This window comes from Chiloscyllium plagiosum, chromosome 16 (genome assembly GCF_004010195.1).
Source record: "Chiloscyllium plagiosum isolate BGI_BamShark_2017 chromosome 16, ASM401019v2, whole genome shotgun sequence".
Lineage (NCBI taxonomy): Eukaryota > Metazoa > Chordata > Chondrichthyes > Orectolobiformes > Hemiscylliidae > Chiloscyllium > Chiloscyllium plagiosum.
The window spans coordinates 36900728-36927515 of record NC_057725.1 but is presented as its reverse complement, the minus strand read 5'-3'; the positions used below and the strand labels follow the sequence as shown (position 1 = coordinate 36927515).

Sequence of the window (26788 nt, the reverse complement as noted above, 5' to 3'; positions counted from 1 at the left end):
CATCAGAACATTGAGAAACAAATCTGTAAGGAGATGTGAAGTTATCTGTAAAAGTAATAGGGAGGTTATGGTAGGGGGTTTTATCTTTCCAAACATAGACTGGGACTGCCATAGTATTAAGGATTTAAATGGAGAGGAACTTGTTAAGTATGCACAAGAAATTTTTCTGATTCAGTGTGTGGATGTACCTACTGCAGAAGGTGCAAAACTTGACCTACTCTTGGGAAATAAAGCAGGGCAGGTGACTGAGGGGTCAGTGGGTGAGCACTTTGGGGCCAGCAACCATAATTCTACTAGTTTTAAAGTAGTGATGGAAAAGGATAGACAGGATCTACAACTTAAAGTTCTAAGTTGGAGGAATGTCAATTTTGACAGTATTAGGCAGGAACTTTCAGAAGTTGATTGGGGGCAGATTTTCACAGGTTATGGGACAGCTGGAAAAGGGGAAGCCTTCAAAAATCAGATAATAAGAATCCAGACACAGTAGGTTCCTGTTGGGGTGAAAGGCAAGGCTGGTAGGTTTAGGCAAATATGCATGACTAGAGAAATTGAGGTTTTGGTCAAGAAAAAGATGGATGCATATGTCAAGTATGGAAGCAGTGATCGAGTGAATCCTTAGAAGAGTATAAAGACAGAAACAGTATACTTAAGAGAGAAATCAGGAGGGCAAAAAGGGGACATGAGATATCTTTGATGAATAGGGTTAAGGAGAATCCAAAGGGATTTTATAAATACATTAAGGACAAAAGGTTAACTAGGGAGGGGATAGAACCCCTCAAAGATCAGCAAGGCAGCCTATGTGTGGAACCGCAGGAGATGGGGGAGATACTAAGCAAGTATTTTGCATCAGTGTTTACTGTGGAGAAGGACATGGAAGAATTAGAATGTGGGGAAACAGATAGTGGCATCTTGAAAAATGCCCATATTAGAGAGGGGGAGGTGCTAGATGTCTGAAAATGCATAAAGGTGGATAATTCCCCTGGACCTGATCAGGTGTTCCCTAGAACTCTGTGGGAAGTGAGGGAAGTGATTGCTGGGTTCCTTATTGAGATATTTATACCATTAATAATCACAGGTGAGATGCTGCAAGACTGGAAGTTGGCTAACGTGGTGCCACTACTTAAGAAAAGTGGTAAGGAAAAGCCAGGGAACTATGGACCGGTGAGCCTGACATCAATGGTGGACAAGTTGTTGGAGGGAATCCCGAGAGACAGGATTTACATGTACTTGGAAAGGCAAGGAATGATTAGAGATAGTCAACAAGGTTTTGTGCGTGGGAAATCATGTCTCACAAACTTGATTGAGTTTTTTGAAAAAGTAACAAAGAGGATTGATGAGGGCAGAGTGGTGGACGTGATCTATATGGACTTCAGTAAGATGTTTGACAAGTTTCCCCATGGGAGACTGGATCACATGGAATGCTGGGAGAACTAGCCATTTGGATACAGAGTTAGCTTGAAAGTAGAAGACAGAGGGTACTGGTGGGGGAGGGTTACGTTTCAGACTGGAGGCCTGTGACCTCCAGGACTGCCAGAAGGATTGGTGTTGGGTCCCCTGCTTTTTGTCATTGATATAAATGATTTGGATGTGAACATAGGAAGTATAGTTAGTAAGTTTGCAGATGACACCAAAATTGGAGGTGTAGTGGACAGTAAAGGTTACCTTCGAGTTCAAAAGGATCTTGATCACATGGGCCAATGGGCTGAGGAGTGACAGATGGGGTGCTGCATTTTGGAAAGGCCAATCAGGGCAGAACTTATACACTTAATAGTAAGGCCCTGGGGAACAAAGAGATCTTGGAGTGCAAGCTCATAGTGCCTTGAAAGTGGAGTCTCAGGTGGACAGGACAGTGAAGAAAGCGTTTGGTATGCTTTCCTTTATTGGTCAGAGTATTGAGTATAAGAGTTGGGAGGTCATGTTGCTGCTGTACAGGATTTTGGTAAGGCTGCTTTTGGTATAGTTTGTCCAGTTCTGGTCTCCCTCCTATAGGAAGGATGTTGTGAAACTTGAAAGGGTTCAGAAAAGATTTACAAGGATGTTGCCAGGGTTGGAGGATTGGAGCTATTGGGAGGAGGCTGAATAGGCTGGGGCTGTTTTCTCTGGAGCATCGGAGGCTGAGGGGTGACCTTATAGAGGTTTATAAAATCACGAGGGGCATAGATAGGATAAATAGACAAGGTCTTTTCCCTAGGTTGGGGGTGTCCAGAACAAGAGGGCATAAGTTTAGGGTGAGAGGGAAAAGATTCAAAAGGGACCTAAGAGGCAACCTTTTCATGCAAAATGCAGGGTGGTGCATGTATGGAATGACCTGTCAGAAGAAGTGGTGGAGGCTGGTACAATTACAACATTTAAAAGGCATTTGGATGGGTATGTAAATAGGAAGGGTTAAGAGGGATATGGGCCAAGTGCTTGCAAATGGGACTAGATGAGGTTAGGATATCTGGTCGGCATGAACGAGTTGGACCAAAGATTTTGTTTCCACACTGTTCATCTCTGTGACTCTATGACTCTATCAAGTGGACAGAGATAACATTTCAGATTTTAAATGGAGAATGACAAGGTATGCTATGGTGCAGTGTTAGTATCTGTACCTCAGAGCCAGGAGTCCAATGTTCAAGTCCTAACATTCCAGAAATGTGTAGTAACATCTCTAAACAGGTTGATTAGAAAATGTTTTATATGCGAATGGCCTGTTAATGTTATAGACTCTGAGCTCTGGGTGTATGTCCAAACATAAAGCTATGGGGAATTGTCAGAAAATATTTAGTTTCCTTGCCTTTTTCCATTTCATGAAACCTTAATGATTCTTTAATTACTCTGTTTGGAAAGAGATGCTTCACAAAACTGACCAATTCTTTAAAACTTATTCATTTCTATTTGCTTTGTTCCAGGTTCTGGCTTTGCCAAATGTAATAGTGCACTATTATGCACAATGTAGCAAAAACTCAGATTTATGTGGGTAACAGAGTGATTAGCACTGCTGCCTCAAAGCGCCAGGGACCTGGGCTCAATTCCACCCTTGGACGTACTGTCTGCATGGAGTTTGCACATTCTTCTCGTCTCTGCATGGGATTCCTCTGGTTGCTTTGGTTTCCTCCCACAGTCCCACATAGTGCAGGTTAGGTGAACTGGCCATGCTAAATTACCTATGGTGTCCAGGGATGTGCAGGCTAGGTGGATTAGCCATGGGAAATGCAGGGTAGGGAGAGGGTGGAGGTTTGGATCTGGGTGGGATGCTCTTTGGAAAGTTAGTGTGGACTCAATGGGCTGAATGGCCTGCTTCCACACTGTGGGGATTTTATGATTCCATATAGGAAAAATAATATCCCAAAATGCTTAAGAAAGCAATTGCAGTTTTTATTTCAAAATTCCAGTATTTTTAAACTGTTTAGCTAAAAGTGCTCCAAAAATGTGAAAAATTTGACAAATTTGGGGCAACATAGGTCCAAACAGAAGGGTTTTTTAGAACAGTTTGATCAAAGGCAGCAAGAAAGATAAATGGTTTGGAAAAGAATGGCAGAGAAGTTAGCTCTAACACATAAAATGTAACAGTAAGCCAGTCATTTAGTGGGCTTGTATTTCCAATTACAAAGTGATATAAATAATGTATATGTGCTGCAGTGATCAGTTTACTTAGATACAATATGCATGAAATAAGTTGCTCTGTATCAAATTATGATAACGAAGATAATCTAGGAGGTTTCCAATGAAATGTTGCTTTAAAGTAATTTCAATATAGATCATGCAGAGATTCTCATAGGCAGCTTTTAAAGATAATCACTTATCACAGAAAATGTCTAGAGTTAGCTATGACAATGATAAATAAGTTTCCATACAAGCTGCTTATCAAGAGACTGTGGTATAACAACTCAGTGTCTAATCAAGCAGAAGAGCTTACTTTTCTGAGTTTCTTTGTTCGTGTGTATGCTGAATCTAATTTTTTTTTAAATTGACCTGCAATTGTGTGGTCTTGCACTGTAAGCACTAAGTTCAAGGGGCATTCAGTGTGTCTTCCTATTGTACATCAGAGAGAAAATTCATTCCTGCTTCACCAGAATCCATATTTACCATCAGAGAGTGTACATTCCACTGAGGCTATCAAGAGGCCAACTGAGTAAAATTTTCTGTAGAAGCTTGGAAACATGCCATAGACATATTCACAGTGTCATATACCAAGCCGGTACCACATCCCACACCCCACCACGCAGGAAAGAAGGGAGCATCTCTGTGGAACATAGTTTCATTTAAAACTCTGAGTCACTCAAGGCATAAGTCAGGCTTTCTACGAACAAGAATGTCAGTCATGTTATCAATTATCTCAATGGATTGGTTAGACAGAGATTCTCTGAATAAATCATGTCTCTGAAACATGTCAATTTCTTTCAAAAGAAATAAATTATTTAAGGTGCTCCTGAGACACACCCAGATGTCAGTTATGATGGTTCCTTCTGATTGGAATTAAGTTCCACAGCTGCCATCCAAAAGAATTTGCAACCTTAAAATACTGTTCTTGCATTCACGTATCTATTCTTAGACTAACCTGTAGTTTGCATATTACATCAAGCAAACATTCATTTTCCTTCTTATGCAGATGGAATGTTTTTGCTATTGTTAAATACAATTTGTCAAACAGGGAATTCGATATTTTTGGAAAAGTTGCAAACATGGAGTATTAATGAAAATAAAAATAAAATGTAAAGAACAATTGCACAGATATTTAAAACAGTATGATCTTTTGTGTTAATATATAAACAAAACAGTTGTTTCATGTACTGAATAGGAACAGGTGAAACATTGGAACTAAGAACCTAGAACTACATAAGAACAGCGGTAGCTAAGATCAGGACCAAGTCAACTTATCATAAGACTATAAGACCATAAGACATAGAAGTGGAAATAAGGCCATTCAGATCATCACGTTCACTCCACCATTTAATCATGGCTAATGGGCATTTCAACTCCACTTACCCACAATCTCCCCATAGCCCTTAATTCCTTGCAAGATCAAGAATTTATCGATCTCTGCCTTGAAGACATTTAATGTCCCAGCCTCCACTACGCTCCGTGGCAATGAATTCCCCAGGCCCACCACTCTCTGGCTGAAAAAAGGTCTCCTCATTTCCATTCTAAATTGACCTCCTCTAATTCTAAGGCTGTGCCCATGGGTCCTAGCCTCCCCACCTAATGGAAACAACTTCCCAGCATCCACCCTTTCTAATCAATACATTATTTTGTAAGTTTTTATTGATCTCCCCTCAACCTTCTAAACTCTAATGAATACAGTTCCAAGATCCTCAACCGTTCATTGTATGTTAGGCCTACCAATCCAAGGATCATCTGTGTGTGTATCTCTGTTGGACATGCTCCAGTGCCAGGATGTCCTTCCTGAGGTGTGGGGCCCAAAATTGGACACAGCATTTGAAGTGGCCTGACTACAGCTTTATAAAGTCTCAGAAGCACATCACTGCTTTTATATTCCCACCCCCTTGAGATAAATAACAAACATCTCCTAAGGCTACAGCTGTAGAAGTTGGCCAGTAATTTGCCAAGATATCAGGGCCACCCAGGGTAAAAGGGCCATTATAGCTCCAATTGGAATAGGACAATAATGAAATCATCAAGAATAACTAACAAAACCAAATAACAACACATACAGCTACATCTTCAAAAGGTATGGAAGGTATGTCATAAATGGCATCAACTGCCTCTAAATTGAAAGAGACATATAATCAAAAGGTATTGTGATTAAATAACTCGACCATTTGGTCAAATGTGTTTACAAAATGGAAAGTTGATATTAAGATAATTATTCTCTCAAGAGCTGTTAGATAAGACAAGCACAATCATTTAATTCCCTACATACCAGAAGTAAACATCTAAATTGGAACTAGTGACAAAACGTCAATAGGGTTTGGGCAGGGCTAAATGTTGCTTGGAAATGAAAGTGCTTCCAAATAAACCTGTTGAAATATAACCTGGTGTTGTGTGATTTTTAACTTGGAATGAAAGGCATTCATTTTCCTAAGATGGAAACTTTTTAAAGGTCACTGAACATTGATGCAATGTCAAAGGTCTGCCAGAAGACTAATGTAATGTCAAATCTTAATAAATGTTTGATGCACATTCCTTTAAAGAGTCATGAGCTTCACATTCATAAGGAGAATATTGGGATTTTGTAAACGGAACAAAAAAGGAGCTAAATTAAAAATTCATGACTTAAATTAAATCTCACAAAATTCAAGATGAAATTGCAAATTGGAATGGTAATAGAGGGAAACAAAAAATGGGAATCAGTTATGATTAGTCACATCCCCAAGACCACCCACAGGGTCTTTCAATTTCTAATAATTAGTCTGACCTCAATAAGTGCTTTAAAAAATATTTCTAAGCTAACGAGTTTTAAATAAGTTATTTAAATTTGCATTCTGGATCAGTGGTGCTGGAAGAGCACAGCAATTCAGGCAGCATCCGAAAAGCTTTGAAATCGACGTTTCGGGCAAAAGCCCTTCATCAGGAATAAAGGCAGAGAGCCTTTATTCCTGATGAAGGGCTTTTGCCCGAAACGTCGATTTCGAAGCTTTTCGGATGCTGCCTGAATTGCTGTGCTCTTCCAGCACCACTGATCCAGAATCTGGTTTCCAGCATCTGCAGTCATTGTTTTTACCTATTTAAATTTGCAGCAATACCTGAAGATAGGCATTCAACTCAATCGACATTTGCACTCTACTAGGCAATGCTCATCTCCAACAAGAAAAAATCAAACCATCACCCCATGATATTTAATAGTATTGCCATCACTGAATCACCTTTCATTAAATTCCTGAGGTTACCATTGTCCAGGAACTTAACTGGGCCAGCCATATAAGTACTGTGGTTACAGCTGGTCAAAGGCTAGGAATCCTGTAGTGAGTAATTCATCTCAGATTCCCAAAGGCTTATCCACGATTCACAAGCATAAATCAGGAGTGTGACAGAATATTCTTCTCTTTCCTGGATAAGTACGGCTCCAACAACACTCAAGAATTTCAACACCATAAGAGCAAAGCAAACTATTTGATTGGCATCACATCCACCATCTTCAACATTCACTCCTCTGCCACCAATGCCCAGAGGCAGCAAAGTTTCATCTGTTGTATCAACCCTCTAAGTCCCCTTCAACATCACCTCCTACATGCGCAAACAAACCCAAAGGACAAAGGCAGCTGATGCATGGAACATGGAACATTCCTGACATGGAACTATATAATTGTTCCTTCATTGTCATGGGAGAAATATCCTGGAACTCTCTTCCTAATATCATTGAGAGTGTATTCACCCAAGTGTACATTGTGATTAGTGAATTACTTCCTGATCCTTCAAAGCCTCTCCACCAACCATAAAATCCAAATTAAAAGTGTGATGGGATACTTAACATTCATCCAACATAAATGTAACTACAACAGTCAAGCATCTCATTGCCATCCAGGACACAGCAATTCACTAACAACCAGAACAGAAATTGTTGGAAAAACTCAGCAGGTCTGGCAGCATCTGAGGAAAGAATGAACATTTTGGGTCCAGTGATCCTCCTTCTGGACACAAAATGCTGAGGTTTTCCAGCAACTTCAGTTTTTGTTTCTGACTTCTGGCATCGGCAATTCTTTGCATTATTTTTTAAGAGCAGTTCATTGGATTGACACGTCCTGTCACTGGGATAAATATCAATAGTTTTCATCACCAACCATCCATCACCATAGTAATTTCAAGACCCAAGGTGCACAGAGCAAAGCAACAGGACTATTTAGGTAGTCCTTCCCTCTTTTGTGATCTTTACCACTGAGAAGAACATGAGCAATATGGTAGGTGCGCCTTTATATCTAAGTTCACCAAGCCTCTTGATTTGGACAGAGATCAGCCATTCTCAAATCATCACAGGAAGTGGTAACGATGTCCCAAAATCGCTGACAAGGTCACGGCTTATAACTTTGATTGTGGCAGTGAGCCAGACAGCAACAACTGTGGTAGGGAGAGCCAAAAGCTGAGGAGTTGGGAGAGTGCCTTTGGATCCAAGGTTAGTGTTTGAAGAAAGACTTGCCATTTCCTGCCACAGCTAAGGCTGCAGCAGAACCACGAGCAGGACAGACCTGAGGCCTGCACCACTCATTATTGCTCAGTTTCTGTGATGAAATCTAAAGTAGGCATTAAACCCATCGTTTATCTACATAAGGAACCTAATGCCTGTTTTAGATAGTCTTCTGGGAAGTCTCAAAAATAGCCCAAGCTCATTGTCATTTGGATCGAAAATATCGGCTGTTATACCTCATAGGATTTAATTAATTTCTAACTCCTAGGGTGACCATTAAGCTCCCTTAGACATAGCATAGCATAACAGGATGCAGAATACATAGTCCCGTCTGCTTAGTCCCAACAGTGTACCTCAGCCTCAACATCAGCACCTAAATAGCAAGGTTATCTTCTCTCGGAGAAATCATTCTGGTGTGTGACTGAAACTACCAACTCATTAAGCTGTTGCCCATAGCCTCCAAAAGATACACCACTTCACTATTGCACAGCTATTATTTAAAATGTATAACTGAGCAGATGTGGTGTTCATTTCATTTAGGCTGATGGCATGTTGAAAATATATCAGAGAATATATGAGGCAAATTTTCAGATCACTGCTCTTTCTGATTTCCAGTAATGGCCTGGACTTTGTTATACAAGAACAATTTCAATGTTTGAGATGGACTTTGAGAGTAATATAAGCAGAGAGGAAGATAATAGTAGGCTTCTGGAGGGCATAGACAACTTGTGAAATGAGCAGACAGATGAAACTTAATACCGAGAAGTGTAGAGGGATGGAGGTGAAAAAGAAGAGTGAAGAGACACAATATGATATAAATGGTGAACTTAAAGTAAGTGCGTGATGAATGATTCCTGGAGTTCACAAACACAAATTTTCAAAGAAAGCAGGACAAATTGATTAAACTATTAAAATAGTAGAAGAAATTCTTAGCTTTAAAATTGAAGCACAGTGTATAAAAGCAAGGGTTATTTTAAATCATATTAAATCAACTGCAGTAATGTGTCTAATTTGAGAGCAATGCTTCAGAAGTGATGATGAGGTCTGATAAATGTCAAAGAAAATGGTTCCTGATTGAAGGGCTTCCAATATTTGGCTGGAAAAGCTACAACTCTCTTCTTATAGCACAGAATGTTAATGGGTGATTTAATATCATACAGTCGCTACAGTGTGGAAGACAGCCATTTGGCCCATCCAATCTACACTGACCCTCCAAAGAGCATCCCACCCAGATCCAACCTTCTACCCTTGCATTCCCTATGGCCAATCCACATAACATGCATGTCCTTGGACTGTGGGGGGAAACTGGAGCACCTGGAGGAAACCCACGCAGGTCCAGGGAGAATGTGCAAACTCAATGCAGACAGTCACTCAGAGGTGGAATTGAACCCGGGTCCCTGGCACTGTGAGGCAGCAGTGCTAACCACTGAGTCACTATGCTGCCCCAAATAATTGTATTCGTAAAGGGGTTTTACTATTGCATCGTAAGAAAAAGCTCTTGCCACTTGCAGATGGGTCAGCAACCAGAAAAAAAAACTAAGTTGTTAATTAGCAAAGGAACCAGAGAGATCAGCCCTTTTTGACCTAGTTAACTGCTGTGATCTGCAAAGATCCTGCAAAGGTGGCAGGTTCAAATTCAATAGTAACTCTTAAAATGGAATGAAAATGCATACTTGTGAAGAAAAATGTTGCAGCGATATGAGGAAAGGGTGAGGGAATGGAACTAATTGGATCACTTGTTCAAAACGCTGGCACAGGTCTGATACATTGCATGGCCTCCTTCTGTAGAATTATGTGAGGCAATTCCATTAGATCATTTCACACAGGGGTCTAACAGATAGTGAAGCATAAAGACTCTTGTTTCATGAAATCAATCTAGATTTAAATCAACGTCCCACAGACAGAAATGACAATGTCTGAACCACTTCACAATGAATGTCAGCTTAACCAATTAAAACATTGTTAAAGCTGCAAAATTAATTCTTCTGTGTCAGTTTGATGTTGAGGTCAAAAATCAGCTTCAATCAGGACTACCATTTAGCTGAAAAATAATTCTGAGATAAATGAAGAATTGAAACTTGAATTATTTAAATTTATCAAAAAAGATAAGTTACTGAAGAGTTACCGAAGAGATGGGATGCGGAAATTGCATAATGTACTTTAAATCAGTTTTGATGTTGCAGCTAGGAAAGAAAACTTCTGCAAAATAGCATCTGACAAATAAGACTAAATTTGTCTTACACTAGTCTATGAGTAAGTAGTAATATTCATCAATGTATTGTTTAGAAAGCTAAATGTGTTAAACCAGAAGGAATGGCATAGCATATTATTGAAAGGCTGCTACAGTCAATATAAATAGAGAATAATGGTTAACCAAATCTGATTACACAACAATTTCATCAATGGGTTCCAATAACATCGTTTCTTATGACAAAAAAAGTTCATGACAGTCTCTATTGTGAAATTGTCCTTTGCTGCTATTTTTATGATTCCTTTAACAATAGAGGAAAAACATTATTATATTTTGGGCGAGTTTTTTTATTGACCAACATGTCAGACTTCTCTTATAAATGATGTGTACTGGTTTTTAATCTGAAGCTTTAATGGTTGATATTAAAACTGTGAAATTACAGTACCATACATCAGTAAAATCTGAATAGCTAGTAAACAAATGTTGGTTAACTGTAAGTGAGAGATTGGATGTAATTGAGACATAGGCAGAAGTGGCTACTGCAGATGCTGGAGATTAGAGTCAAGATTAGAGTAGTGCTGGAAAAGCACAGCAGGTCAGGCAGCATCCGAGGACTGGGAAAACCACTGCATAAATCACATCATCCGCTGACATTTCTGCCACCTCCAAACGGACCCCACCACCAGGGATGTATTTCCCTCCTCACCCCTATCCACTTTCCGCAAAGATTGTTCCTCCGTGTCAGGTCCACATCCTGCAACAACCCACCCTCCCCTCTCGGCAGCTTCCCCTGCCACCACAGGAATTGCAAAACCTGCACCCACACCTCCCCCTTCATCTCCATTCAAGGCCCCAAAGGAGCCTTCCACATCCATCAAAGTTTCACCTGCACTTCCGCACAAGTCATTTATTGTATCCGTTGCTCCCGATGTACTCTTCTCTACAATGGGGAGACTGGACGCCTTCTTGCAATGCGCTTCAGAGAACATCTCCGGGACACCCGCACGAATCAACACCACTGCCCCGTGGCCAAACATTTCAACTCCCCCTCCCACTCTGCCGAGGACATGCCTCCTCCACTGCCACTTGTTCACCCCCCATCGCCAGGAGAAAGAATGCCTCATCTTCCATCTCAGGACCCTTCAACCCCATGGCAGCAATGTGGACTTCACCAGTTTCCTCATTCCCCTCCCCCACCTTACCCCAGTTCCAACCTTCCAGCTCAGCACCGTCCTCATGACCTGTCCCATCTGTCAATCTTCCTTCCCACCTATCCACTCCACCTTCCTCTTCAACCTATCACCCTCACAACCACCTCCATCCACCTATTGCGCTCTCAGCTACCTTCTCCCCACGCCCAAGCCCCTCCCATTAATCTCTCCACCCCCAAAGCTCCCAGCCTCATCCCTGATGAAGGACCTTTGCTTAAAACATTGATTTTCCGGCTCCTTGGATATTGCCTGACCTGCTGTGCTTTTCTAGCACCACCCTAATCTTGACTGTAATTGAAACATACCAAATCATTTGGGAAAAGAGATATCAAAATGTTAAACTTATTAATGGAATGCAAAACTTATAAAAAGAAAACTTCCCTACTATTTACATTTAAAATGGCTCAGTTCTGTTACTCAGTGGATGATGGGGAGATGATGGCAAATTAACAACAAGTTTCTCTTCAAACCTGCCACCATCTTAACTTGGAAATATATCACTATTCTGTTTCTCTCAGTGTGTTCTAATTCTGGAAAACTATTGCAAACACCACTATGTAATCACTTAATCATTCAGGCAGCAACAATGTAAAAAGGCAGATCACTATCACCTTCTTGAGAACAGTTAAAGATGGGCAACAATATTTCTGTGCACTTACATTGTGCTAAAGCCCCAACACAGCTCATTTAAATGCCACTCCCAATTCTCTTCCCTTCCTGAGAAACTAGATGGTGCAAATTCTTGACATGTAAATTACAGCAGGTACCTGAAGCAGATACCTGACAGCTGGAACTTGCTGAGTGCTTGTCCCAGCCAACATCCAACTGCTTCTTCACATTAATGTGCCGGTATGCTCCATGACCATCATTCACCTTGAGCTTTCATCTATGCACACATCTCACCACATCATCAGGCCTGTTATCAAAATAACTTGAGCTCCACTTCAGCCCTTCAACACTTGGAGCTCAGGGACACCTAGATCTTGCATTGCATTGATTGCTTTGCACTCAGGAATAGGTATGCATCTCATGTATTCATGCAAGATGCATCTTACGGCTATCAGCTTTCTTTCTAAGTAATCACTTGCATTCCACTTATTTGGAGGCTGCCAGTTTCTCTCCACTTAACAATGCTTTCTCACTGATTCAGTACCGCCTTATGGGTTACAAACCTCTGTGTGGGTCACATTACTTTCTTAGCATACAGAATCTTTAGTCCTCAGTTACAGGCTGCCAGCCTCCATCACTTGCAGAGAGAGAGGCAGGCAGCCTGTCACATTGGGAACATAGAACAATACAGGAGCTGTATGGCACCATGCTACATCAATGTTACAATTGCAGCATGTGTCAGCTGTTCACACAGCAAGCACACCTATAGGTACTTCAACTGAATTGCCATGTATGAAAAACAAAGGAAAGCAGTGGTTAGTGTGATCAAGAGAGATTACAGTCAGTCAAGAGCAAGGACCTACTCCATTCAGGGGCTGACTACAGTTGGTCAGGTCCTTGGTCCTGTTAGGATGCAGGGATTCACATCTTTGCACTCCAGGGAATGGAGTACAGTTCTGCAGGTTAAGTGCAACAAGTCTGGCTATGGGTAGGTGAGTTGGGATACTGTGGAGACATCAGTGTAGGGGAGAGGACCTACCTTTCCTGCAATTTGACAAAGGGAGGGATTGGATTTGATGGGAGTGAATAGACATACAGTTAATGGAGCAGAAAAGTTTGTGAGAATAGGAAATGCAGAAGGCAGGAAAAGTTGTAATTTGGGAGGATGAAATGGGTAAGAGTGTTGAGTGGACATGATGCATGTAATATTAAAACTTTGCGCCTGTGAGGTTTGGTGAGAGTAGAGTTCAATGCAGAGACAGTGTGAGTGAGGGGTAACAGAGAGATGTGACATTTACTGTGCTGGAGCAAAGAAGATCACTGACCTTCCCACAACCTGCTTCATCTGAGACACAGCACTGGCCCGAGCTGGCATGGTCTATTGTGGCAGCTAGCAAGATAAAGGACAGCCTTCCTCTCCACTACCCAATCCACCAAAACCTTCAGCTCCCTATCAATGAAGCCGTCCATGGGCTTTCCATTCCTCTGGATCATGCCTCATCATAGCATCATAGGAGTCCTACAGTGTGGAAGCAGGCCATTTGGCCCACCCAGACTGACCCCATCCCTGTAACCCCGCATTTTACCATGGCCAATCCACCTAGCCTGCACGTCTCTGGACTGTGGGAGGAAACAGGAGCACCTGGAGGAAACCCATGCAGACGCGGGGAGTATGTGCAAACTCTACATACACAGTCACCCAGAATGGAACGAAACCCAGGTCACTGATGACGCGAGGCAGCAGTGTTAACCACTGAGCCACCATGGCGCCCGTTAGTGAGAATAGTCAAGCACTTCAGTGCAAAGAGCAGTTTCTGGTTTACAGCATCTAAAGTGGAGTGCAGCGGGACTTTAAATATGGATGAAAACCAGAAGGTCTCAGAAATAGTGAGCATTTCCTCCTCTCCAGACACATTATTCCTCAGGAAAGATGCTCAAGAGGCTAGTTGTATAATTAATCAGGAAGATTATGTGAATCCCACTCAAGAAAAATCCTTTAACTAAAAATGGGAAAATTCCACACATTGTGTATAATTTAATGTTGGACAATTTTATTTCATAAAGATTTGCATTTATATTGCCATTTTTCAAAACGTTTTACATACTATAAATACTTGAAATGCAGAGACAGTGTTAGCTACAAAGACACAATAATATAGCAAGGGATCTTACCATTCATAGAAAGCATGTTTAGGGTGGTGGGTGTTTTGTACAGAAGTGTGCCTGTTTATTTTCAAGAAAGCATTTATCATTAATTTATGTCTGCTGTCTTGTGCTAATTTAAATACTGTGGTTTCCAGGAAATGAAAGCTTTTCTTGTGTGTTATAGTTTTAGGTTTAATGGAGTGGTGATGATTATTAAGGATATTGATGTATTCCTCTCATGCTATTTCTGTGCAAGTTCAAATTCCCCAAATATTAACAGAAATACAGAAGGTATTGGTACAAATTGACAACATCATATAATGGCAGAGTAAGTGAGACCGAAAAAGAAACCTCAAAGGACAAAATGTAATTTCAAAAATCAAAAAAATAGTCCTTGAGAAAACTCAAGATGAACCCTCGAAATAAGATAGTCTTCGAACCCTGCTTGACGTAAGTGTGGTTTAATTTCTGTACTATAACAATGAAGTAGTCTCCAATGTTGGATAACCAATCATGTATGGATTGCTGTCACACAATGAACTTTACCATATAGTTATGATGATTGAAAGTCATTCTTTAATCTAAAAGAATTTAAATACCTTATAATTCAAATTGGGCAATGTTAGTAACCCGTTATTTAGTGCTAAAGTGGATTTAGTGCTAAAGTGGATTTAGTGCTAAAGATTAAGTGATCAAATTATTTAAAATAAGGACACATAAACAGCATTGACTTACCATGATAAATGGTACTGCTGTTACTGTTAAGGTAAGATTCAACCAGAGGGGCCTGCTCTTCTGATTGCTTCATTCGCCGAGTCCGTGATCGGCTGTCAACATTTGACTGGACCATCAGGGGCTCCTGCCGCTTCTTCTTTTGCTTCTGTTCCAGTAAAGCGCGCTGCAGGAAGTACATGTCTGTTAATCATTTAATAAGCTCATATAACCATTTCAATTTGTCAGAGGTTTGAATGAACTTTAGACTTGTTCAACCTACAACGTAACTTCTAACGTAGAGCAATGATTTGTTTGCATTCGGGCTTTGAGGCCTTTATTAGCATAAATCTACAATAATACCCTTTTCATTCATTCATAGAATGTGGGCTCACTGGCTAGGCCACCCTGGGTAAGGTGGCGGTAAGCTTGATACACCATAGTCCAGGTAGTGTAAGTACATCTACATTGCTATTTGAGATGGTGTTCCAGGAATGTGACCCAGTTACAGTGAAATAACAGTGATATACTTCAAAGTCAGATTGGTAAGTGCTTTGGAGGGAAATTTGCCATGTTCCCATCATGGTGCTCCCATGTATCTGCTATATGTGTCCTTCTAGATGATAGGAGCAAATTACTGCAGATGTAAGAATCTGTATTGAAAACAAAAAGTGCTGGAGATCATAGCGAGTCAAGCAGCATCCACGGAGAAAAAGCAAGCTGAGTTTCAAATCTAGATAGCTCTTCATCAGAGCTGAAGTGAAGTGTGGAGGGGGCAGAACACCTCTGGTGAGTACACAAGCGTGACCCCAACCTTCTTTTAGCTAGTCATTTTAACACAGCATCCTATTCGCATGCCCACTTGTCTCGCCTCAGCATGCTATAACGCTCCTGCAAATCACAGGGAAAGCTGGAGGAGCAACATCTCGTCTTCAAACTAGGCACTTTACAGCCTTGTGGGCTCAATATTGAGTTCAACACCTTCAGATTGTGAACCCATTCCTTCCCTTTGTTTTAGCTTTATCTGTTACATTCTCTGTCACCATGTCCTCTCTCCCTTCCCCCCACTCCAGTGGGACTGTCCGTTCTTTCCAATCTGGCAGTTCAAGACACCATTGTACTGCCATTCACACATTCCGATCACTTAATCTGAGACCCTCAACATCCTTCTCCCCCAGCATTCCAAATTTCCCACTCTCCACCCCCAAATTATTGCATAAATGCTGCCCCCTCTACACTTCACTTCAGCTCTGATGTAGAGTCATCTGAACTCAAAACGTTAGCTTGTTTTCTCTGCATGGATGCTACCTGACCTGCTGTGATCTCTCCAGCCTTTTCTTTTGTTTTCTGTCCTTCTAGATGGTAGTGGTTGTGGATATGGAAAGATCTGTCTTAGAAGCTTTGGTAAATATCTGCAGGGTTCTGTTTTTTTATTAGTGAGCACATTTTATTCCTGATGAAGGGTTTTTGCCCGAAACGTCGATTTTACTGCTCCTCGGATGCTGCCTGAAATGCAGTGCTCTTCCAGCACCACTAATCCAGAATCTGGTTTCCAGCATCTGCAGTCATTGTTTTTACCTACATTATAGAAAATAACTTCGTGTTCGTTTAATGAATGTAGTAAAGTTACTATTTGCAGGCTCCCTTCACTTTAATATCTAGTATAGTGTGAAGAAACATCTTAGGCCTCAGAATGTGGGAACAGATGATGAATATTTTAATTAAGAGTTAATTCAGTTTGAAGGGATTGTATAAGTATCGGGAGCTAGTAATCAATGGCGAGTTTTACAGAGTGTGGCTACCTGAAATAAAGTCGAGAGAGTGGTGCTGGAAAAGCACAGCAGGTCAGGCAGCATCCGAGCAGCAGGCAAATTGACGTTTTGGGCATAAGCCCTTCAACAGAAATGATGAAGGGCTTATGCCCGAAATGTTGATTTTCCTGCTTCTTAGATGCTGCCTGACCTGCTGTGCTTTTCCAGCAACACACTCTCGACACTGATCTCCAGCATCTGCAGTCCTCACTTTCCCCGACCTGCAATAAAGTTCTCACTAAATGTGTGGACTTGAAGTCTGTTTAAATACAGTTATCTTTTTAAGTATAATATTGGTAGCAAAGAATGGTTGAGCCAAAGTGTAAAGTTGCATTAAAATTATGATCACCTGACCCCTGTTTCCTGAAAATGAGCCTTATGACCAGTGGAAGAATTGAATCACAATGTAGACTGAGTTACTTCTCCGAGGAGAAAGTGAGGTCTGCAGATGCTGGAGATCAGAGATGGAAATGTGTTGCTGGAAAAGCGCAGCAGGTCAGGCAGCATCTAGGGAACAGGAGAATCAACGTTTCGGGCATTAGCCCTTCCATAAGAAGGGCTAATGCCCGAAACATCGATTCTCCTGTTCCCTAGATGCTGCCTGACCTGCTGCGCTTTTCCAGCAACACATTTCCATCTCCATATCTGAGTTACTTCTCCACCAACCAGGAAGCAATGCATGGCCTTAGCACTTTTGTTATCATACAGAAGCAAGATAAGCAATAAAGATTATTTTTCTGGAATTGGAGCCTGATAATTTGAACGTGGACAAAGGTTTGGATAGTTTGTTAACTTTCATGGATAAAATTTATCAAAAAGTTGATCTTCTTACAGCTTATGAGGCATGGTCAGATTTTGATAAATTTGGAAAGATGAGGATAGAACTATGGAAGTATACAGGGTAGAATTTAATAAGTTGTATATATGACTGCAAAAATTTCATTTGGAAATTTCCCATTCAAGTTATTGGACTGTGCCAAAGTAGCAACTATGGGAAGTTGTCTAGCTTTGATGGGAGTCAAATTTGCAGAAAACCCCACAGTACTAGAACAAAGGTCAGAAGCAGTGCTTTCCAGCAGCATTCAAACAACAATCTGACAGAAAATAGAAGCCACAGTGTTTAAAACTTGGCGAGACCAGCAGGAAATGAAAACTTTAACAAATAAAATTGAGGAGAGGAATGTAATTGATAACTTTGAGATGAGAAAAAACATATTTACAATAAGCAACTGAATCCCAGAAACGCTTGTGGCTGTAAATTGATGGTTTTTTTTCCATTCATTCACAGGATTTAGGCAGTACTGGCTAGGCCAGCATTTATTCCCATCCCCCATTGTCCAGAGGGCATTTCAGAGTCAACTGTATCGCAGTGGATCTGGAGTCACATGGAGGTCAGATGAAGTAAGTTGGCAGTTTCCTTCCCTAAAGGACATTAGTGAACCGAATGGATGTTATCATCAATTGACAATAATTTCATAGCCATCATTAGGCTTTTTAATTCCAGAATTTTTTTATTGAATTCACAATTCCACAATCTGCTATGGCAGGATTCTAATTCAGGTCCAAACATTAATTAATCCAAACACTAATTAATCCAAACATAACTTGATCTTTGGATTAAAATTTGAGCAATAATGCTATTAGTCATTGCCTTACTTATTTCTAGTATGATTCAAAGTGCCACTATGCCATTAAATGTCCAAGTGATAAATTGTTTACAAAGAAACATGAAATGGAAGATTTGGAAAAAATAGATGGAGTGGCAGATCAAAGAGAGACCAACGTATTGGCCACAGGAATTCTGTGAATGTATTGCTTTCAAGTTTGATTTACTGGGCAGTAGATACACTGTAGTGAATGAAACAGACTGACTAAAATGTCACCAAAGAATTCCCAAAGAATTTATATTCTCTAATTGTATTTGATTATTTAACCAAACATTGACTGATTCAAACAATAAAGTTTGGCAATGTCTTTAGACAGGGAAACAAAGTTACTCTATGTGTAACACTTAAACCCCTTACCTGTCTGTCAAGCTTCTGTTGTCTCAGGTTACTGCCCTCGTCATCCAGAACACTGAGAGGGAAAACAAGTACAAGTAATCAATATACGCATGTTAGAATTTGACATCATAGATTCTTCAAGCCCAGGCATAAAATGTCAATCAAATAATAAACTTATACAGCACAGAAGGAGGCCCTTCAGCCCATCATAATCTACCCTGAACGTTTTAAGTCTCACTGTCCTGCTCTTTTCCTGTACTCCTGTAATCTTTAATTTCTACTTGGAGAAATTTAATATCTAATTGGAGAACTTTCAAAGAACTTTAAATATTATTTCATTTATTAATTTATGTTGTTGACAGCCAACTAGCAAGGTAATTTCTTCCTATTGTAAGAATATTGCATTTTCTTGAACTTTTGGATTCCTTGATGTTAACAACAATATGCAGTTTGTTGGACTGTCTAAATGGAATAAGCCATTTCTCCTAAGTGACTTTTCTCAGTAAATTTTGGAAGCTGGATGGTTGGTTAAAAGAGGCCAAATTGCTTTATCATGCTAGAAAAGCAATATATTCTGAGAACCCCTGTCTCTGATGACTCCGGTATTACCGGTGCCCTCTGGAGAATACATCGCATATTTAAAGAGATAAAAGTTAAGTCAAGCAGCAGAACCTTTTAATGTTCCTTATTGAAGTTGGCAGCTCAAAAGCAATGACAGGCTGATGATAAAATTCCAGGTACGCTGTCTACAATTTTTCAAGTGTAAACAGCAATGTACTAAGAAACTACAGGCAACATAACTACGTCTGCAACAACTTCAGTTGCCAAACTTCAAAGTAATGGAAGTCATTCTATGAAAACAGACCTCCACCATTCTTGAGTAAAGTTTCAACATCCAAACTTTGTACTTATCCTACATTTGTGTCAGGCATTTTATCATAAAGATCTCAGATTAGTTTCAATTGTGGGCATTTCCCATTAATTCATGTAGAAAAGTATGAACCTGTCAAATTTTCTTTCTATTTTCAATGCCCCTGAGTAAGGTTACCATATTGCTAGAACCTTAAGTAAAAGAATTGGAGGCATACATTTTAGCTTCTACTTAAAATAATTATCTACATCTGGAAAAAAATAATATCCCCTGTTAAATTAAAGGGAGGCATAGAAACTGCTATTGATTCTTACAAGACCTTGTGTTCACCTGTGGTTAGTGAGACATCTTGGACACTAAAGCATTGCCTTTAGCACTTTAAAAAGGAATCATGGACTGTGATTAAGGTCTGATCCCAGAAAATGTTTGCTTTGCAACGAGTGACCTCCGAATAATGACATGTCACTCTCTTAATATCTTTGATACAATTTTGACATCTGCAATGTCTGAATTTATGGTGATTAAGTCTTTATCCTTACAAAGAAATAAAGGTCACGTTTTATGGAAAGTTTGCCTCGACAAGTGAGGAAGCCTTGTCATAACATTGTTCGGTTGAAATGTGAAGCTGAATTTACATCAGCCATTTCCAGGAACCTCAAATCGATTCTGTGGCTATCAGGCAACGTAAGTGCCTGATGTCAGGGTTCCTGTTCTTTAAGGGTGCAAATCCCTCCTCCTTGAGCTCCCGGGAAAATGGAGGGCTCCAGCGATTTAGTCACACCAATGGCCACTTCTGGGATCCCTGGTAGTGATGTCACCTCACTGTCTTAAAGGTATTTTTTTGGCTTTCTGAGATGAGTGCAATAATAAATCACTACTTGTTGTTATTACATTTCTATGTTCCTTTAGTTCTGAAGGTCCTAGATCTGAAACATTAATTTTGTGTCTCTCTCCACAGATGCTGCCTGACCTGTAAAGTTTCTCTAGCATTTTGTGTTTTACTTTCAGATTTCCAGTAGTCAGCATTTACACTATTTTCCTTTGTTCTTGATTAAGCTTTTAGTCACCTGTCCTCATATTTTATGTGGCTCAGTATCAAATTTACCTGGATGCCATTACTTTTGGACATTTTGCCAAAATAAAGATGCAACATAAATATGGGCTGTTATTGGCATATTATGCTTCTTCTCATTTGGAGAGCACCACCTGCTCTTGGTTCTGGAGCAATAAAAAATATTTTATATTGTACTCAATGTTGGACCAAACTGTGAGTTCCCATCTGGTATGGGTGGACAGTGTTGCTATGAGAATGTATTTCATTGTCAGAAGGGATTACAAATTTGCAACTACTGAATGAATGGCCTCTACTTTATGCTTGTCTTAATATCAAAAAGTTAAAAATTCCTTTAATATTCCATTTCAAATTGCAAACTTCTGATTTTATTTTATTTATTATTGTCACATGTACCAAGATACAGTGAAACGTATAGTTTTGTGTGCTATCCAGACAGATCATACCTTACATAAGTACATCAGGGTAACAGAACAAAATGCAGAATATAATGCTACAACTGCAGAGTAGGTGCAGAGATGCACAAACAAACAGAATCAATACAATGACCAGGTTATGAATAGTCATCTCGGTAGTCTGGTATTCACAGAGGTAATAATATAAGGCATATATATATATATATATATATATATATATAGAAGAGTGCTATCCCAATTTTACTATATTCAATTCCCTTCGCAAACACCACATATTGCCTCAATATCAGTCAGAAAACCCCTCCTAAAGTCTCCTCATGATGCATTAGTAAAAGTTGGTCAGGACTTATCCTGGTTAGTTCCACTTATGATTTTCTTATGCACCTACTGCTGTATCAGAATAAGAAAGCAACAACATCACAAATTAGATTTCTGTCTGGGGTTATGTCTTTTGTGTCTACAACATACAAGGAGACATTCTCAGATTATAGTCCAAACTGAAATCAGGCCTTTTACACTGTCAATAAAAAACAAGCAGTCAGCAACAGAAATGTGATAAACACATCATTGTATCACACAGGAAAATGAGAGCTTTTGTTTTTTTTTGCTTCTTCTTTAGAGAAACTACAATGTTTTTCTTCGCTACTATGAAGCAAAGTTTAAAAAAAATGAAATTCCCCTATCCAACCATGGGCAAAGGGCTTTTGAGTCTCACCAGAGTTGTGTCTTTGTTCCATTGCATAGTTTTCTTAGAACTCATTTCCAGAATGGAGTTCTTCAGTTGAACACAAGTACAATTATCAAAGACACTGCACTTGCTATAACTGAATAGGGGTTCTCACTTTATAATAAGTAAGGAAACTAGAAACAGTTATGAAAACTAGCCATGTGGAAGAAGATCAAATCAATCTATTTTGATTTGAATGCAGATTCATTAATTTTGCTCGATTAACACCTTGGCAATATTAAAGCTGTACCACAAACAGCTTTAATAATCTTGATTTAAAAGTGATGGCAACAGGTGTATTTACGTATTGCTGTCCATGGTGAAATAAATATGAAGCATTGACCATTCTTCTGTAAATTCTTACTCTCTCCTTGTCAGGCAGTTATCTGAGGGGGCTTACCCACTCCTTTCCTGCCTTCTTGTAACTGACCAAAACTTAAAACTACATGTACACATTCCGCAAGCAATTCTTAGATCAGTGCATTTGGGCTCTAATGATGTAATCGGAGCCTGAGTTGTTACTTAATGCAAGGGCTGAATGGGAGAGCAGCAATGACTTCCCTGTTAGACTATATTTTCTAGTTGCTGTACCAAAAACTAGAATAACACAGGGAAGCATCTTCATTTGCCTTATTTAGGTTCCTTGGAGGATCAAGAGCAGAGGCAGTAAATAGGCCACACAAGGCAACTTTGGCTCCCACTCTGTCTTGCTCTAGGATTCTCCCTTCACAGTTACACCTATTAATTTACACTGGTGCTGAGTAATATTGTTTTGTGCCCGTTACCCTTTCAAATGGCCTTAACCACATGAGCTGCTGTTTTGTTTTATATGTTGTGTAGCTGCACTGCAAAGGCGTCTTTCACATCAACCGGCTTCAACTCATGCCTCATTTTATTAATAACACCGGTAGTTTACTTTGGTGCTCAAAATTATTTATTAACCCGACTATTCCTGTGATATAAATTGAAGGATTAACTTCATTAATAACTTCCCAAGGATTCAGTGTCAAAACAATCATTGCCATTCTCGACCCATGGTATAGATATGTCAATTAATTAACGTTCTCATGTCAAAATTTTATACAAATGTCAAATGAAAACCTGTTAACAGCAAGTTATTTATGATAGTATTTAGAGATAGATAATATCCCTATCTATTAATGAGACCTGAATGCAATTATGGCTGACAAATGTTTTATAGTATTTATCTTCGCTGCTATGCGAATCTAATGCCTCTCCTTCTATGTTATGATGATTTGCTGTACAACACATTGCCGTCATGTCAGAGTTACTGAGGTGTGAAGAACAAATGAATTTACTATTTTTCTTCCACAGTATATTTTGAATGTAGAGTTATACAGTCATAGAGATGTACAGCATGGAAGCAGACCGTTTGGTCCAATTCGTCCATGCTGACCAGATATCCCAACCCAATCTAGTCCCACCTGCCAAACCCTTCCTATTCATATACCCATCCAGATGTCTTTTAAATGTTGCAATTGTAGTAGCCTCCACCAATTCCTGTGGCAGCCCATTCCACACACACACCACGCTCTGCGTGAAAAGGTTGCCCCTTAGGTCTCTTTTATATCTTTCCCCTCTCACCCTAAACGTATGCCCTCTGGTTCTGGACACACCGACCCCAGGGAAACGACCTTGTCTATTTACCCTATCCATGCCCCTCATGATTTTATAAACCTCTATAAGGTCACCCCTCAGCCTTCGATGCTCCAGGGAAAACAGCCCCAGCCTGTTCAGCCTCTCCCTATAGCTCAAATCTTCCAACCCTGGCAACATCCTTGTAAATCTTTTCTGAGTCCTTTCAAGTTTCACAACATCCTATAGGAAGGAGACCAGAGTTGTACGCAAAATTCCAACAGTGGCCTAACCAATGTCATGTACAGCCACAACATGACCTCCCAACTCCTGCACTCAATACTCTGACCAATAAAGGAAAGCATACCAAACACCACCTTCACTATCCTATCTACCTGCGACTCTACTTTCAAGGAGCTATGAATCTGCACTTCAAGGTCTCTTTGTTCAGTAACACTCCCTAGGACCTTACCATTAAGTTATCAGTCATTCCATATTGTTGCAAATCTTTACTTTTCATTTTCTGTTAAAAGCTATTGTGACAAGTACCCTATTGTGAACTTTACCACTCTTAGCTTTCATTAGAAACAAGCTCTTGCTTTCTAAAGGTGTCCATAAATTAAGTAATTATTTTAATCTACTCTTTTGATGTCAATGTAAATGGCTTGAAATACGAAAGGAGTTATCACTTATTTGAAGGTTTTTATGCTGTATGTTTTTACTGTTAAAATAGATTAATATGGACATATGAAGAAGGAATAAGATTATGCCATTCATCCCTTTGAGCCTGGTCTACTGTTCTCCACCATGGCTGATCTGCTTTTAATTTCAACTCTGCATCCCTGATACTCTTTCATCCCAATGGCAATCAAGAATCTATCTACTTCTGCCTTAAAAATATTGAAAGATTCTGTCAAATTCCAAAGACTCTCAACTCTCTAAGAGAAAAAAATATTCCTTCATCTTTGTCTTAATTGGACAACTCCTTACTTTTAAACTATGACCTCCAATTCTAGATTCTCCCATAAGAGGAAATATGTTTTCCATATCCACCTGGTCAAGATCTTGCTGGTTTCGTTTGAGTAATCTCTGAGTCTTCCAAACTTCAGAGGTTACATGCCTAGTCTGTCTAGCCTTTCCTCATAAAGCAATCAGCTGATTCCAGATATTAGTCTAGTAAACATCTGCTTAACTGATTCCAATGCATGATTCCTCTGTTTATAAATTTGTTGATAATTTTACACACAGTGTAAATCTGTCATCACTGATGTTAATGGAAAACATATAGCCTGGGGTTCTAAACATGATTCTTTTGCACAACTTGGAATTATAGTTAGGCCCATCTAGTGTCTTGCAAGGATAGACATATTGAATTATAGCTGTAATGTTAGAATATAGCCCTCACTTCACATGGGCTAACTGACCAGTGAAAGATCAGGAGTCAACCACTCAGTCCATGAAACCTGTTCCACCATTCAATGAGATACTGGCTGATCTGTCTGACTCCTCCTTGCCTCACTCTCCCACACCCTCCACTCACGATACCCTGCCTCACTGTCCCCTCACAGAACCCCGCCTCACTTTCCCAGTTACAGCTACCTTTCCAGACACTCTCATTCATGGCTCCTTTTGTTTGCTTCCTCCCACTTACTGCCCTTATGAGGCCTTATGAGCATTCCCCAAATTTTGGGAAAGAAATTTGCCTCAGCATTTGGTCTCAAATTTTGTACGGGCATGTTAACCTTCATTCTCAGTAAATTTAGAGATGTATGCATTTCCATTTATGTGTTCTAAAATCCAAGATATTCATTTCTCTTAAGTTTATTGAACTAATCGATTAATTCCTTTGAACAGAAAGCTAACATCTAAACTCAATCCATAATCCTGCTGTCAACACTACAACATCCTGCTTACTATTCAATTCTGGACTTTGCAAAAAATAGCAACATGGAATTGTGGCATCAGTTGATGATTTAATGCACTTCTCATTTTCTAATAGCCCTAGGAAGGAAACAGCAGACACAATGAAAACCATTTTAAGTCTAATTAGTTTTTGCTTCATTCATTTAGACATCAAATGTAAGTGAATGAAATAGCACAATCACATTGTCAGCTGCTGTTCCTAGTCAATCTGAATACTGTGATCCTATAACTGAGGCTATTAGTAAAGAGAAGTGCCATACAACTCCTTTTCTGCACCATCTCTATGGCACTTACCATCAGTATTATTCAGCTTGAGACTCCTGGGACTATGGAGGTGTTGTGGAGCTGGACCAAAAACAGAACTGGAAACAAACAATCAGGCTAACTCAGTTCCCACTTCTGACTGAACTCAAAAACTGGCCTCCTGTTAACAGGCTGGTGGAGCTATTGAAGTAACAACCTCTATGTCTCAGTGACAGAGGTGCCAGGAAGAAATTCCACCAAGTTCAATTCCAGAGCCCCTCCATGACAATGTCCAATGAGCCTAGCAGTAAGCATGCGGGGCACCTGAGATCATCTCTACTTTGGAACATCCTTGCCATCACCTTTTTGTCACAGTAAAACCCACCTCTCAGGTCATCATGTGCTGCATGGATACTGATTGGATCTACTGACCCTGGAACCTAGCTACTGTCCTGAATTGGATGGAACCTTCCGCGGAAGCTTCATATTTAGACTCCTCCACAACAAACACATCCTCTGGTTCTTCCATGATTACCTCCATGGTTACTTCCAGGTTCAAGACATGGGCTTTGGGCTTCATCCTGACATGAGGGTTGCTACCCAATCAGAAAAGTTCAGCTGCATATGTTCTATCTTAACAAATATAACTTTATAATATTGTTCACGTGTTAGATAAAAGTAAGATTTTATCATTTATAATGGGATGGAAAAATATTTATTTTGAATGTGACTTTTATGTTAGTTCAATTAACATGCACAAAAACATGTTATTTCATTTTCACTTCATAACAATCTAAACTCTCCATCGTTACATTTGGATCTGTTATGGAATAAATCTAGGGAAGTCAAACATTAACAATCCAAATGTATTCCCAACCTCTGCTTGATCATACTGAGCTTGTTAAAGCTGCGAAGCTGAATTTAATTATTTCTTCTCAATGATGGATGTTGTCATTAACATAAAGATCAATGCTATCAACATGTCTAAAATAGGTTTAATGACTGATGTCTTTTTACTGCTTCTGGACTTAGCATAATTTACCTTTTGAAGGTGGAATACTAACTGCGTGTTCTGATGAAATGGACAATTTCACTCTATAATATGACTGGCCTTCAGAAGGAAGATAAAGTTCAAAATGTTCTAATTCAACATGATTTTTTTTAGCAGAGCAAGTTCCCTTTTCTTTAGGCCACCTT

At 39.8% G+C, this 26788-nt stretch overlaps 1 protein-coding gene and 1 long non-coding RNA gene across 6 annotated transcripts in view; one reads left to right on the top strand and one right to left on the bottom strand.

The window, feature by feature from the left end:
* Window positions 1-26788, bottom strand: part of tub (TUB bipartite transcription factor) — a 437441-nt gene that overhangs the window by 77484 nt on the left and 333169 nt on the right. For all 5 annotated transcript variants that reach the window (XM_043705827.1, XM_043705828.1, XM_043705824.1 and 2 more), the window contains exons 2-3: window positions 18765-18816; window positions 14954-15116 (exon numbers count right to left, since the gene is read on the bottom strand). In XM_043705827.1, the coding sequence (XP_043561762.1) occupies window positions 14954-15116; window positions 18765-18816 (215 nt within the window). The remainder of the gene's footprint in view (window positions 1-14953; window positions 15117-18764; window positions 18817-26788) is intronic.
* Window positions 15243-26234, top strand: LOC122557792. Its single transcript, XR_006313934.1, has 3 exons — window positions 15243-15474; window positions 18029-18141; window positions 25280-26234. It is a non-coding gene; the product is annotated as an uncharacterized LOC122557792 (long non-coding RNA).